Source organism: Protopterus annectens, chromosome 15.part0 (genome assembly GCF_019279795.1).
Source record: "Protopterus annectens isolate FY-2018-M chromosome 15.part0, PAN1.0, whole genome shotgun sequence".
In the NCBI taxonomy this organism is placed as follows: domain Eukaryota; kingdom Metazoa; phylum Chordata; order Ceratodontiformes; family Protopteridae; genus Protopterus; species Protopterus annectens.
Window position 1 is genome coordinate 282,165,664 of NC_056749.1, and position 14,311 is coordinate 282,179,974.

At 41.3% G+C, this 14,311-nt stretch overlaps 1 protein-coding gene across 3 annotated transcripts in view; it reads left to right on the forward strand.

The window, feature by feature from the left end:
- LOC122789648 (lysozyme g-like) overlaps positions 1–14,311 on the forward strand; it is a 296,078-nt gene that overhangs the window by 134,370 nt on the left and 147,397 nt on the right. For 2 of the 3 annotated variants that reach the window (XM_044057059.1, XM_044057058.1), the window contains one exon: positions 7,281–7,324. In XM_044057059.1, coding sequence (XP_043912994.1) covers positions 7,321–7,324 — 4 coding nt within the window. In that variant the 5' untranslated portion in view covers positions 7,281–7,320. Of the gene's footprint in view, positions 1–7,280; positions 7,325–8,857; positions 8,877–14,311 lie in introns of those variants that run through there. The other variant, XM_044057060.1, reaches the window with a different exon arrangement.

The following is a 14,311-nucleotide window of genomic DNA, read 5'->3' on the forward strand; positions in this document are numbered from 1 at the left end:
TAGCATCCTCTCCTGTTCAGCTGGTGAATCTGGGCATCTTGAGGCAATGTTACAATTGCCTCATGTACACAGACAACCCACTCCTTCTCCCACAAAACACAAATACATGTGAGAGATGCAACTATATAGCCAAACTGGAGGCTGAGCTCTCTCAACTCAGGACGGGCAAGACCAGCCAGGAGGAGAAGGAAACCACGCACACCACAAACCCAGTTTCACATAGAACTATCACAACTGCACAACTGCAAAACAAACACATAAACACACAAAGACATACTCGGAGGCACTGATCAAAAATCTACCAAAACTACAGAGGCCTCCAAAGCAGACACCCAAGCAACTGCCACCTCAAGACATAAGACATGCAACACATAGTTCTCAAAGTCAGTGTGCTAAACAGTCACAGCCCTTAAGGCCAAACACAATGCCAGACACTTGTTGGTGACTCCATAGTCAGACACACTGACGTCCCACTCACCAGACTGAACAAGGAAAAGATCACCGTAAGCTGCCTGTCAGGCGCTAGAATCCGCCACATAACACAAGCACTCAGGTCACTCCACAGCAAGTACAAGTATGACTCAGCCATTGTCCATGCCGGTGTGAACGACCTGAGACGTACCTCCCTGGACTACATGAAAAGAGACATAGAGGAGCTCTCAGATTATGTAGCCCAGGCCGGTATGACCCTGACCCTGAGCAGTATCCTACCCTCACCAAGAATGATGCCACAATACAGAGACAAAATGATAAGCTTTAATAATTGGCTTAATTACTGGTGTCATTCTAAGGGGATCCAGTGTCTGTCTGCCTGGGATGACATGCTTGACAAGCCACGCTGCTTCGCAAGGGACGGCTTGCACCTGTCACCCCTGGGCTTCCGAATATTGGCAAAGGCTCTTGCCACCCCAATAGTGCCTTTTTTAGGCAAGGCTCAAATGATAAACCTACCGCCCTAGAAAACAAAAATGGAGAAAAACTAAGGGTAATACTGCTCAATGCCAGAAGTCTAAACCTCAAGAAGCCCTCCTCAGTATGGAGAACATTGATGTCTGTGTTGTGACTGAAACCTGGTTCAAGGCTCCTGAGATCACCCCAGCACTATTAGGTTATACCTCATATCATGCGTTCCGGCCCCAAAATCCGGACCGAACCACAAAAGGAGGGGGAGTATCCATATTCATAAAGGATACCCACACCTCCAGGTTCGTGGCAATGCATGAAGCATCGGAGACCATCCAGGTGCAATTAACCATAGGTAAAACTGCCCTACAGTTTGTAACATGCTACAGACCACCTTCTCAAACTCAGGAAACCCACACAGCCTTCCTGAAGACACTGGAGAGTATGAATGTCTCTCCAAACACCATCATATTGGGTGACTTCAACTACCCAAACATAGACTGGGAACATTACTCAAGCCCCAACACCCTAGCCCAAAGGTTCCTGGAGTTCATAAACTTAAATGCTATGGAACAACTAGTCACCATTCCCACAACAGGAGAAAATATACTAAACCTGATCATCACAAACATGGGGACAGAATGCTCCACACCGGAAGTATATCCCTCATTGGTGAGATCAGACCATAAATTAATCTCACTGGAGATCCACATCTCGCCCCCACCCCCAGCAAAAAAGACCACAGTGAAGAACTTCTCAAAAGCAAACTTCACACTTCTTAAGACTGGAGTGGTACCCTTCAAGGCCCCTGAGCCAGTGGAAACCACAACCCACGCGGCTGAAACCCTTACAAATGCCTTCTACGAGCACCTCCAGGAATGTATGGATCAAGCAATCCCTAATAAAATCAAGACCCTTTCCACCAAAGGCAGGCGCCCGGTCTGGTGGACCCCAGCCATAAACAAACTCTACAACAAGAGGAGAAAGCTACTACATGACCGAGCAAAATCCCTAAAAGGGAAGGCTTCTCTGATCAATACTAGCAAAAAACTACGATCACTCATAAAATCATCCAAGGCCAACTTTGAGAGAAAAATCGCTAATGACACAAGACAATCATAAGGCCTTCTTTAGCTATGTTAGAAACCTGGGTGGAAACTCCCAGATATGCTCAGAATTAGTCCAAAATGATAAAAAAATCACTGAACCCACAGACATTGCCAACATACTGGCAGACAGGTTCAGTGCAAATTTATCCCCTCCCTCCCCCCCAAAAGGAGAAATATCTATCCCACCAGAGTCTAGCCTCCCAAACATCTCAGATGCCCAGGTGAGAGCTGCTCTCTCTAAAGCAAAAAACACAGCATCAGTGGGACCAGACGGTGTCCCCGGCTGTGTGCTACACGAACTCAATGAGGAACTAAACCCACACATAAGGCTGCTGTTTAATCTTAGCATTACTACAGGATACATACCCAAAGAATGGCGTACGGCAACTGTGGTCCCACTCCACAAAGGCGGTGCTTCTACGGACCCTGGAAATTACCGCCCCATAAGCTCGACGAGCCTTGTCTGCAAAGCTATGGAGAGGATCATAATGGAACTCATAAATAAAGACATTGGGGACCTACAGACACTGGATCCTACCCAATTTGGCTTTGTCAAGGGCAGATCCTGCCTCTTGAACTTGGTCGACTTTTTCGAAACAGTCACTAAGGCCATTGATGAGGGTAAGGCAGTTCACACAGCCTACCTTGACCTAGCAAAAGCGTTCGACACAATACCCCACTCGGGCATCATAGGAAAGCTCACCAGCTTAGATGTAAACCCATATGCCACAAGATGGGTTGCAAACTGGCTCAAGGACAGAACACACAGGGTTAGAGTTGCTGGTGCCATGTCAGACTCCAAGCCAGTCACGAGCGGTGTCCCACAGGGCTCAGTCCTGGGCCCCCTCTTGTTCGGCATTTATTTTTCTGAAGTGCTGGCAAACATAGGGGGATTGTGACTGACAAAATTTGCAGATGACTGCAAACTGGGCACCATAATTGACACTCCCATCAGACACAGACATCCTCCAGAGAGGTCTCATAGAAATGGATAACTGGTGCCAGAGCCATGGCCTTAAGCTAAATGCCAAAAAATGTATAGTCATACCCTTTGGGAAAAACAAGGTAACCCCTAATTACCACATAGGTGGTAATCCATTAAACACGGAAGAAGTTATCAGGGACCTGGGGACCCAAGTTGACAGTAACCTCTCTTTTGACACTCACATTGCCAAAGTGGTTAGGAAGACCTTCTACATTGCCCACCTGATCATGAAGGGATTCACATCCAGATCAGGAGAGGTCATTGTACCCCTGTACTCTTCACTTATCAGACCAATGATTGAGTACAATGCCCCATTCGGAATGTACCTTACCCGACACCTGCAGCAGTTGGAAAGACCCCAAAAGTTCCTCACCAAAAGGATAAAGGGGCTCAAACATATGTCATACGATGCCCGACTGTAGAAACTCCAGCTCTATTCAGTCGCATACAGTCTGCTCAGAGGTGATCTGTGCCTGACATACAAGTCCATGTCCAACCCGGAATTAATGGACATGCTCCACCTCAAAAAATCCAAATCCACCAGAGCCATGAGAGCAAGAGACTTAAACCTCAACACGGATATAAATAGGACATGCTGGAGGGACAGATTCATCACCCAGAGACTCCCTACACTATGGAACAGAATCCCAGTCCATGTGAGGCAGAGCCCCTCACTGACTCTGTTCAAGAGAAATCTTGACGAGTGGATGGGAGATCGTAGGTTTACCCCGGGAATCATCTCTGTATCACTGCTGGACAGAGGCACAGCAAACTAATGGTTATAGTATTCTCATCCTAAGGGGTGGTGAAAGCCACACACACTCTGGCTAGGCTTATAAATGCCCTAGGGCAGATAGCCTAGTATGAACCTATGAACCTAATAAAGTTTTATTGAGCTTCTTTCCCTTTTTGTTGAATTAATTTTGGAAATCATCTACCAAACTTTGAGAGCTCAGGACATTTAATTTATCGACTATTTGTCGATTATTTGTTTTTATTTTGGGAAGGGAATGAGTGTTCTCTCAGGTTGTTTTATGAAGACATCAATAATAGTACAGAATTCCTTGGATTCACCATCAGTAGTTCATTTAATGAGATTGACTTTTTGGATGTGAGGATTATAAGGGATACCTTAGGAAAATTTGATACCCAAATTCACAGAAAGGAATGCTACAAGAGTACTTATCTCCATAAGCAGAGCATGCATCCAAGCCATATCTATAAGAACATCATTAAAGGCCAAGGTTTGAAAACGTCAAGGCTAGTAGCGAATTATAGTGTATTTTTGGAAGAACTTGAGAACCTTAAAGGAAAATTTGTTAATAGGGGCTATACAGACAGGGGAGTTAATGATATACTTTCAGAAATACCTGAGTTCAGAAAGGATAGAGGAAGACCCTATTTTTCAGAAAATACAACCACAATAACGGTGAATGGAGAATGAATAGATTCATGTGTATACCTGTTACTTACTCAAGTAATGTTAGATTGCTCTGAGATATTTTTAAGAAAAATTGGGATGTACAAGTGAAAGATATAGTAGATGATAGGCCAAGCTATACATTTAAAAATGAGAAATCATAAGAATGTTGTGTGGCCCTAGGAGTGTGTATAAAGATGGATATGATACTAATACCATAGGTACTTATCCCTGTAATAGATGTAATTTTTGCAGATATGTAGAAAGAGTAGTAGATTCACCCACCTGGACAAAGGAAAGGAATGGGTGTTTAAGGGCAGACTGCAACGGTTCCCCTTCAAACCATCGAATGTTTAAAACATCAAAGTTCAGATCATCGAGACCAGAACATCAAGTTTTAAAATATCGAAGGTTTGAAGGGGAAGAAAAAGGTAAGTGTAGGTCTGAGAATGTGTTTTTGCAGGGCACCGCATACTGTGTCTATGTGCCATCTGTGTGATGGCACTACAGATATTGTATGGAAAATCTCCCGTTTAGCACTTCCCATATAGTGCTAAATGGGAGATTTCCCTTTACTCCACTGTAGTGCGGTCTCGGAGTTAGAATATTAAAGTAGAGTGTGTGTGGGGGATGCAGGGGGCAAAGTAGAACCACTGCAACAGCGTTAACTTAGTCTATTTAGCCTACTGCATAAAATGCTTCTCTTTTTACATAGGGAAGACCAATTGTACATTGAAGGGAGTGTATGAGGGAACATTTGTATGACATTTCCAGGGGTGCAGACTCAAATGCTTTAGCTAAGCATATAAGTTTGTATGACCGTACACATGCTTTTAAATTTATGGACATGCAATTAATCCCTGAAAATGAAAGAGGGGGAGATATCAGAAATAAAACTGAGACAGCCGTGTTAGAGTGGATCCATCTGGATGAGCGCCACCATGGGGAAGGGGATCACTGATAAGGTCTGTATTAAACTTGGCGTGCTAGGGCACAGTTAAGGTGAAATGTCTTTTTAAAGTATTTTTGGTTTCTTTAAATGTGGATTGGTTTTATTTGCATATATAACTGAATACAAGTTTTTATTGGTTCTTTGTATTTTAAGTATGTATTTCTGTAATATTGGAGTGTGTAATGAAGCAGCATATCTTGCTGTGAATGTGTTTACCATTAAACAAAGTTTTTATTATTTGCCTACTGGCTGTGGTTTGGTTCATCCATTTTAGTTTTTACATTTTAGAAGACACAACTTACTTGAAAAAAATCCACAACATTTTCATGTAGGTTTAAGAGTGGCTTTGAATGACTGAATGTGAGAGAAGAATGTCTGTATGCAACAAGGGGGCTGGTTCCCCTGTACTATCCCGGCTTTATCCAAGATAGACTGTTACTAACACATTTTAACAGCCTTGCAGTCCTGTGGTGGAGCATATAGCATAATATGTGATTTGTTTCTGTAAGATTGCTTCACCTGTGAAGAATGAAAGTTAGAATGTTTTCTTCTAGCATTGAGAGGTTTGGACCTCTGCAAAGAATTAGTCTTGCAGAGTAATGAATGCCGAGAAGGGAGGGTGGTATTCTGGTGACTGATACTGCCACATATTATTTTTAACCAAGTTAGCTGTGGCCAGGTTCTGACATTCTGAACAGTTATCCTTATTCATAGTCTTTTACTTTGTCCTGCAGACTGTTGAGACTGCAGGATGAGATACCAGATCAGTGCTTCATGGATTTCACAGTCTTGTTTTTCTTTCACAGCTGTGTGACCACTGAGTTGGTATATAATAGTAAAGAGGCATGGGTGGATAGCCCTCCACATAAACACATTTTATTTTTTTAGTTTTGTGGGTGTGTCTAATAACTGTAAAGGCAGCCTTGATGTTTTTGCCAGGATTTAAAAATGGTGGGTAGACATTTCCAAGGTTACTTTAAATGGCCCATTCTAAGTGTACTACAAATGGTGGGGAGGGGTGGACACCGCAGTCCACATATTGTTGCTAATATGGAGAAGACTGTTTGTGGGAGAGAGAGTAAGTAGTGGGGCCTGACTATTTACATCAATCTATCTGGGAAACAACAGTCCAGAACACACACTGTCTGGAAAATACAACTGTTTTAAAGCATGCTGTTTGGAAAATCCACTGGTGAGTACTGAAAGGTCTTGTACATTTGTACATTTTAGCTGCACTAATACATACTATAATCCATTAGTTACCTGGCTATAAGGGTGTCTGTGTGTGTCTGTGTGTGTGTCTGTGTGTGTGTCTGTGTGTGTGTCTGTGTGTGTGTCTGTGTGTGTGTGTCTGTGTGTGTGTGTGTCTGTGTGTGTGTGTGTGTGTCTGAACCGGAGACGTGTAAAGGGTGTGTGGGAGACTGACTGACTGAACCGGAGACTTGTAAAGGGTGTGTGGGAGACTGACTGACCGGAGACTTGTAAAGTTGGAGAATGACTGATGCCTGAAAAGGAAGTGGTACCACGGGCTCAGGATAGTTTAGCAAGTAAATGGCGGTAATGCATTTACATATTGTCAGCATTAATTGGGTCTGTAAGAAGTCTTAATTGCTTGCTGATATGTAGGACTATAGAGCACTGAACATTTGCTGGTATTTTGAGTGTAAAATCTACATTCATTGTCATTTTGAGAAATATGTTGGGTAATTATGCAAATGTCCCATGAAAAGTAACACCGATTTCTGTGATCATTCTGTCCAGAAATTATTTCTTAAGAGTAATGTCAGTGTTTGTTTTTCGTTAACATTGGGTAGTTTCTTCTGTGCAGAGAAAAGATGTGAAATCTGGAACAAATGATGGTAGTCAAAACACTGTTTAAAGCTTTCAGCATCTACTCTGTCTGTGTTGCAGGTAAAAGTACATTCCTCGCAGAACCTGAAGAAAGAAAAGAATGGGTATGTATACTGAACATGGGATTGTCGATGCATAAGTCTGGTGCGATATACTAAGTAATGAATGGGTATGTATACTGAACATGGGATTGTCGATGCATAACTCTGGTGCGATATACTAAGTAAGGAATGGGTATGTATACTGAACATGGGATTGTCGATGCATAAGTCTGGTGCGATATACTAAGTAATGAATGGGTATGTATACTGAACATGGGATTGTCGATGCATAAGTCTGGTGCGATATACTAAGTAATGAATGGGTATGTATACTGAACATGGGATTGTCGATGCATTAGTCTGGTGTGATATACTAAGTAATGAATGGGTATGTATACTGAACATGGGATTGTCGATGCATAAGTCTGGTGTGATATACTAAGTAATGAATGGGTATGTATACTGAACATGGGATTGTAAATGCATAAGTCTGGTGCAATATACTAAGTAATGAATGGGTATGTATACTGAACATGGGATTGTCTATACATAAGTCGGGTGCGATATACTAAGTAATGAATGGCTATGTATACTGAACATGGGATTGTCGATGCATAAGTCTGGTGCGATATACTAAGTAATGAATGGCTATGTATACTGAACATGGGATTGTCTATGCATAAGTCTGGTGCGATATACTAAGTAATGAATGGCTATGTATACTGAACATGGGATTGTCGATGCATAAGGCTGGTGTGATATACTAAGTAAGGAATGGCTATGTATACTGAACATGGGATTGTCGATGCATAGGTCTGGTGTGATATACTAAGTAAGGAATGGCTATGTATACTGAACATGGGATTGTCTATGCATAAGTCTGGTGCGATATACTAAGTAAAGAATGGGTATGTATTCTGAACATGGGATTGTCGATGCATAAGTCTGGTGTGATATACTAAGTAATGAATGGCTATGTATACTGAACATGGGATTGTAAATGCATAAGTCTGGTGCGATATACTAAGTAATGAATGGCTATGTATACTGAACATGGGATTGTAAATGCATAAGTCTGGTGCGATATACTAAGTAATGAATGAGTATGTATACTGAACATGGGATTGTCGATACATAAGTCTGGTGCGATATACTAAGTAATGAATGGCTATGTATACTGAACATGGGATTGTCGATGCATAAGTCTGGTGCGATATACTAAGTAATGAATGGCTATGTATACTGAACATGGGATTGTCGATGCATAAGTCTGGTGCGATATACTAAGTAATGAATGGCTATGTATACTGAATATGGGATTGTCGATGCATAAGTCTGGTGTGATATACTAAGTAAGGAATGGCTATGTATACTGAACATGGGATTGTCGATGCATAAGTCTGGTGTGATATACTAAGTAAGGAATGGCTATGTATACTGAACATGGGATTGTCTATCTGGTGCGATATACTAAGTAAGGAATGGCTATGTATACTGAACATGGGATTGTCTATGCATAAGTCTGGTGCGATATACTAAGTAAAGAATGGGTATGTATACTGAACATGGGATTGTCGATGCATAAGTCTGGTGCGATATACTAAGTAATGAATGGGTATGTATACTGAACATGGGATTGTCAATGCATAAGTCTGGTGTGATATACTAAGTAATGAATGACTACAGAAGCATGTGTAATTTGTATGGTAATACAGTTTATTACTTGGTGGTATATGTAGTTGTATTTGTTGACCGTGGCAGAGCACTGAGCCACACAGACATTTCAGCTTCACCTTGGGAACACTGTGTAGTTAAGTGACCTGTTCAGATTTACACAGTGGCAAATGGAGGCCGAAGGAATCCAACAGTGGACTACAGCTCATTAATCCAGCAGAAGAAGGTTGTCCTAAAAGAAGTAGAACTGAATTAGTGGCATATCTGCATCCGCTTTTCTTTCCGTGTGTGTCCATGTGTGGTCATAATGTAACTGTTGCTGCTAACCTTGTGATTTTCTAGGGAGAAGTAATTTATAACATAATAAAAAAAAAATAGAAGATAATCAAACATTCTGTTCTTTGGTGTTTGAACAAAATGCAGGATACTCAGACTTGATATTCAACTTACAATATTCAAGTGAACCATACACACTTGAGGCAATTATGGAAACTATCGTGGATGTCCATATTCGTATTGCAGTTTTCTCTTCAGGTAACCTCTTTCTTGCAACAGTGTCTGTACTGTTTTCCTTGCACTTACTGGTGTTCTGTCTGTACTAACACAGCCTTTGGACTTTAGGGTCATGCCACAAAATTTCTGGTTCAGGCATCTGCAGTTTCAACAAAACTCTTAAAAACTAAATTCACAACCTCCACAGCCTTAACTGTTTGAGGCACCTCACATGTTTAAAAATGTTTTTGCTTCATCTGCATTGCATAACAGCCCTTCAGGTCTGTTGGGCCCCCTAAATACTTTCAGGTGTTTAGGGCAGAGGAAATTCCTAACCAAGGGTCCAACATAGATGCTTGCTCTCACTAGGGCTCTTTTAAAGTCTTTCGTCCCTAGTGATATATGTAGAACATTTTTTTCAATTTCTTTAATTATTAGTGACTTGAAGCACTCCAGCATTTTCTGTAAAATACAAAAACACTAACTTTAGTCAAAATGTTTTTCTTAAACAGATAACTCTTGCACCTTTTGGCCCTTTACTGCAATATATCTCTTTACTTTTGGACATAGTAAATTAGTATTGAATTCTGTTTCACAAGTCAGTAAGCATTCTATTCTAGTAAGTGTGTTTAGAGTGCAGTGGATGCTGTGTCTAGGGCTGCTGCTACAACTTCTGTAATGTAGCTGAATGCATGCTTAAGATTAGAAAATTTCCTTGATGTTAAGGCTCAGTTATTAAATATGCCTTTTAACAGGGAACTTTTGTTTGTGAATTCTTCATTTGAAGTGCTAAAACTGGAAGAAAGAAGAAAGTTGATAATCATCTTTCGGCTTTTTCCATTAGGGGTCACCACAGCGGATCATCTCTTTCCATTTCTTCCTATCCTCTGCATCTTGCTCTGTCACACCAATCGCCTGCATGTCCTCTCTCACCACGTCCATAAACCTTATCTTGGGCCTTCCTCTTTTCCTTTTACCTGGCAGCTCCATCCTTAGCATCTTTTTCCCAGTATACCCATCATCCCTCCTCAGCACCTGTCCAAACCAATGCAATCTAGCCTTTCTTGCTTTGTCTCCAAACTGTCCAACATGAGCTGACCCTCTAATATACTGATTCCTAATCCTATCCATCCTAGTCACACCGAGTGCAAATCTTAACATCTTTAACTCTGCCACATCCAGCTCTGACTCCTGCCTTTTTGTCAATGCCACTGTCTCCAACCCATATAACATAGCTGGTCTCACTACCCTCTTGTAGACCTTCCCTTTCATTCTTACTGGTACCAGTCTGTCACAAATCACTCCTGACACTCTTCTCCACCCATTCCACCATGCCTGTACTCTCTCTTCTTTACTTCTCTTCCACATTCACCATTACTCTGAATTGCTGATCCCAAGTACTTAAACTCGTCCACCTTTACCAACTCTACTACCTGCATCCTCACCATTCCTCTACCCTCCCTCTCATTTACACACATATGTTCTGTCTTAGCCTTGCTGACCTTCATTCCTGTGCTCTCTAGAGCATATCTCCACCTCTCCAGAGTCTCCTCAACCTGATTCCTACTCTCACTACAGATCACAATGTCATCTGCAAACATCATAGTCCACGGGGCCTCCTGTCTGATCTCATCTGTCAACCTGTCCATCACCACTGCAAATAAGAAAGGACTCAGAGCTGATCCTTGATGTAATCCCACCTCCACCTTAAACGGATCTGTCACTCCCACTGCAGTCCTCACCACTGTCACACTACCCTCACACATATCCTGTACCACTCTTACATACTTCTCTGCCACTCCCGACTTCCTCATACAATACCACAACTCTTCTCTAGGCACCCTGCCATATGCTTTCTCCAAGTCTACAAAGACACAATGCAACTCCTTCTAACCTTCTCTGTATTTCTCCAGTAATGCTCTCAGAGCAAACATCGCATCTGTAGTGCTCTTTCCTGGCATGAAACCATACTGCTGATTACTAATAATCACATCCTTTCTTAACCTAGCTTCTACTACTCTCTCCCATAACTTCAAGCTGTGACTGATCAATTTTGTCCCTCTGTAGTTACTGCAGCTCTGCACATCACCCTTATTCTTAAAGATGGGTACCAAAACACTTTTTCTCCACTCTTTAGGCATCCTCTGACTTTCCAAAATTTCATTAAACAATCTAGCTAAAAATTCCACTGCCATTTCTCCTAAGCACCTCCATGCTTCCATTGGGATGTCATCTGGGCCAACAGCCTTTCCATTCTTCATCCTCTTCATAGCTGTCCAGACTTCCTCCTTGCTAATCTGATTCACTTCCTGATTCACTATCCCCACATCATCCAACCTTCTCTCTCATTCTCTTCATTCATCAGCCTCTCAAAATACTCTTTCCATCTACTCAACACACTCTCCTCTCTTGTGAGTACCTTTCCCTCACTATCCTTTATCACCCTTACTTGCTGCACATCTTTCCCAGCTCTGTCCCACTGTCTAGGACTCTAGCCAATCGGTACAGGTCCTTTTCTCCTTCTTTAGTGTCCAATCTCTCATACAACTCTCCATACGCCTTATCCTTGGCTTTCGCTACCTCTCTCTCTGCCATGCGCCTCATCTCCTTATACTCATGTCTGCTTTCTTCATCTCTTTGATAATCCCACTTCTTCTTCGCCAGCCTCTTCCTCTGTATACTCTCCTGTACTTCCTCATTCCACCACCAGGTCTCCTTGTCCTCCTTCCTCTGTCCAGATGTCACACCAAGCACCTTTCTAGCAGTCTCCCTTACTAGTTCTGCTGTAGTTACCCAGCTATTTGGTAACTCTCCAGTGCCTCCCAGTGCCTGTGTTAACTCTTCCCTAAACTCCACTTTGATGCAAGGAGTCAAACAACTCTTTTGGTCTTCTAAACCAAAATGTCAAAGGAATTTCCACTCTTCTCTGGTTCTTTTTTGAAACCCATTTAAATCCTCCCTGCAAAACCTGCCAAACATAAATGGCAGGGATATTCAAAAGAAAGGAGAGGGATCTAAAGAGCCCTCCTTTTAAAAGAAATCTCACTGAATATATACGACACCCTTCCCCTACCCCCACCCTGTCCATTTTTTTTGAAAGACCTTTAAATCCTCTAAGCAAAAGCCTGCCAACATAAATGACAGGGATATTCAAAGGAAAGGAGAGGGATCTAAAGAGCCCTCCTTTCAAATGAAATCTCAGTGAATATCTATGACTCCTCCCACCCTGTCCATTCTTCCAAATTGCAGGCAATATCTCCCCCACTGGATTCGTCTCTGGAAATAGAACTTCAGATGCCTGGGTTCTAGAAATAATTTAGAATGATTTACTTCAGTGGACATCCCTTACTTCTCAGTCTGGAATCCATCTTTTTTCACTGATTCTATCAGGCCAGCTATGTCAAAGACCAACAGATCCAGTTTTTCCTGCCCAACAAGGCCAGAGATTTTCTTTTTGAAAGGATTTTCTTGTTCTAGGAAAAAGCACATGGAGGTCAATATTGGATGGCCTTTCCTTTGGTACCAAACACAAGGAGACCGATTTTGGACCTTTCAAATTTAAAACACCTTTGTTTTAGTACCACAAGTATGAAGCACTGACCTGTATTCTTTTTTTTATTTTTTTTTAAACATGCTTATTGAATTATCACTTAAGACATAACGCACACTTTTATATAAAAGAAAACAAGCCATGTTAACACATTCACAGTTACAAACAGTATGCATCTCATACATTTTTTTTATACAATTATCAATACAGCAGTACATGAATTGCTCCATTCCTGCATTCCGTTAAACCTCACTCCTCCAAAACATTATTCTGCATGTATTGTTCCCACAGTTTCCATTTTTATGTAATTTGCTCCTACCTTTTTCTAAAGATCCACTTCCAGTTATTTTTATCACTTTTACAATATTCCTTTCATCAACTACAGTGGGTTTAGACTTTGATTTCCATTTTCACGTAATTACTTTTTTGGCAGCCACCAGAATTAAAATTGAAAAGGCTGTATTATGCCTAAGCAATTCAGATCCTGTATTCCAGCTGAAAAAAATTATTTCGTTAGCTACACCCATTTCCTCACTCAATATTTCTGACAGAGTACTTTGTAGGAAATTTAAAAAAAACTGCTAATTCATTACACTACCAACACATGTTCCCCATTACCTCTTTCTACCTTATCACACGTCTAACATTTGCCATCTACTTGAGGAAAAATCCTTTGAAGTCTGATTTGGGGTACAAAACTACATAATCAAACACTTCCTAGCAAAACTCCTAAATCTTCTAGACTTTGTTGCATATTTGTGAGCCATACATATGTCCTCCCATTGTTTTCTTGTGAATTGCTTTTCTAGTCTGTCTTGCCAATCTTTTCTAAACTCTTAATCCTATAGTTATCATGCAAGATTTTATATCCCCTACTAATTATCTGTTTTTAACAATAGATTCTGTTCTAGATCCATTTAAAAACTCTACCAGAGTAGGTTTTCCACAACTCCTCCTATTCCTTTCTCTTTGCCTATACTCTGATATCAATCCCTGATGGGGAAGGCAGTCTCTAGTCCACAGTCCAAATGTATTGTTACCGGATTCCCATTCTTTTACATTTACCTTTCTAGTTACTTGCTCCCAATACCTTGGCTCTTTAGCTAGTTTTCTCAAGTAAATTCCAGCCCCCTCTTGCCTATTTTCTGTACCCATAATTGCAGTCATCCCTATTGGAAAAATCTCCTTTCTGCATTCATGTATTGGCTTAGATATTTGAATACTTTATGGTAATTTATGAATATATAATAGTCTGTATGGATGTTTTCCTTAGGGATATGCATCTAAACTCCCACCCTTTCCTTATTTCTTGAAGTTCCCCCTGCTTCATCATC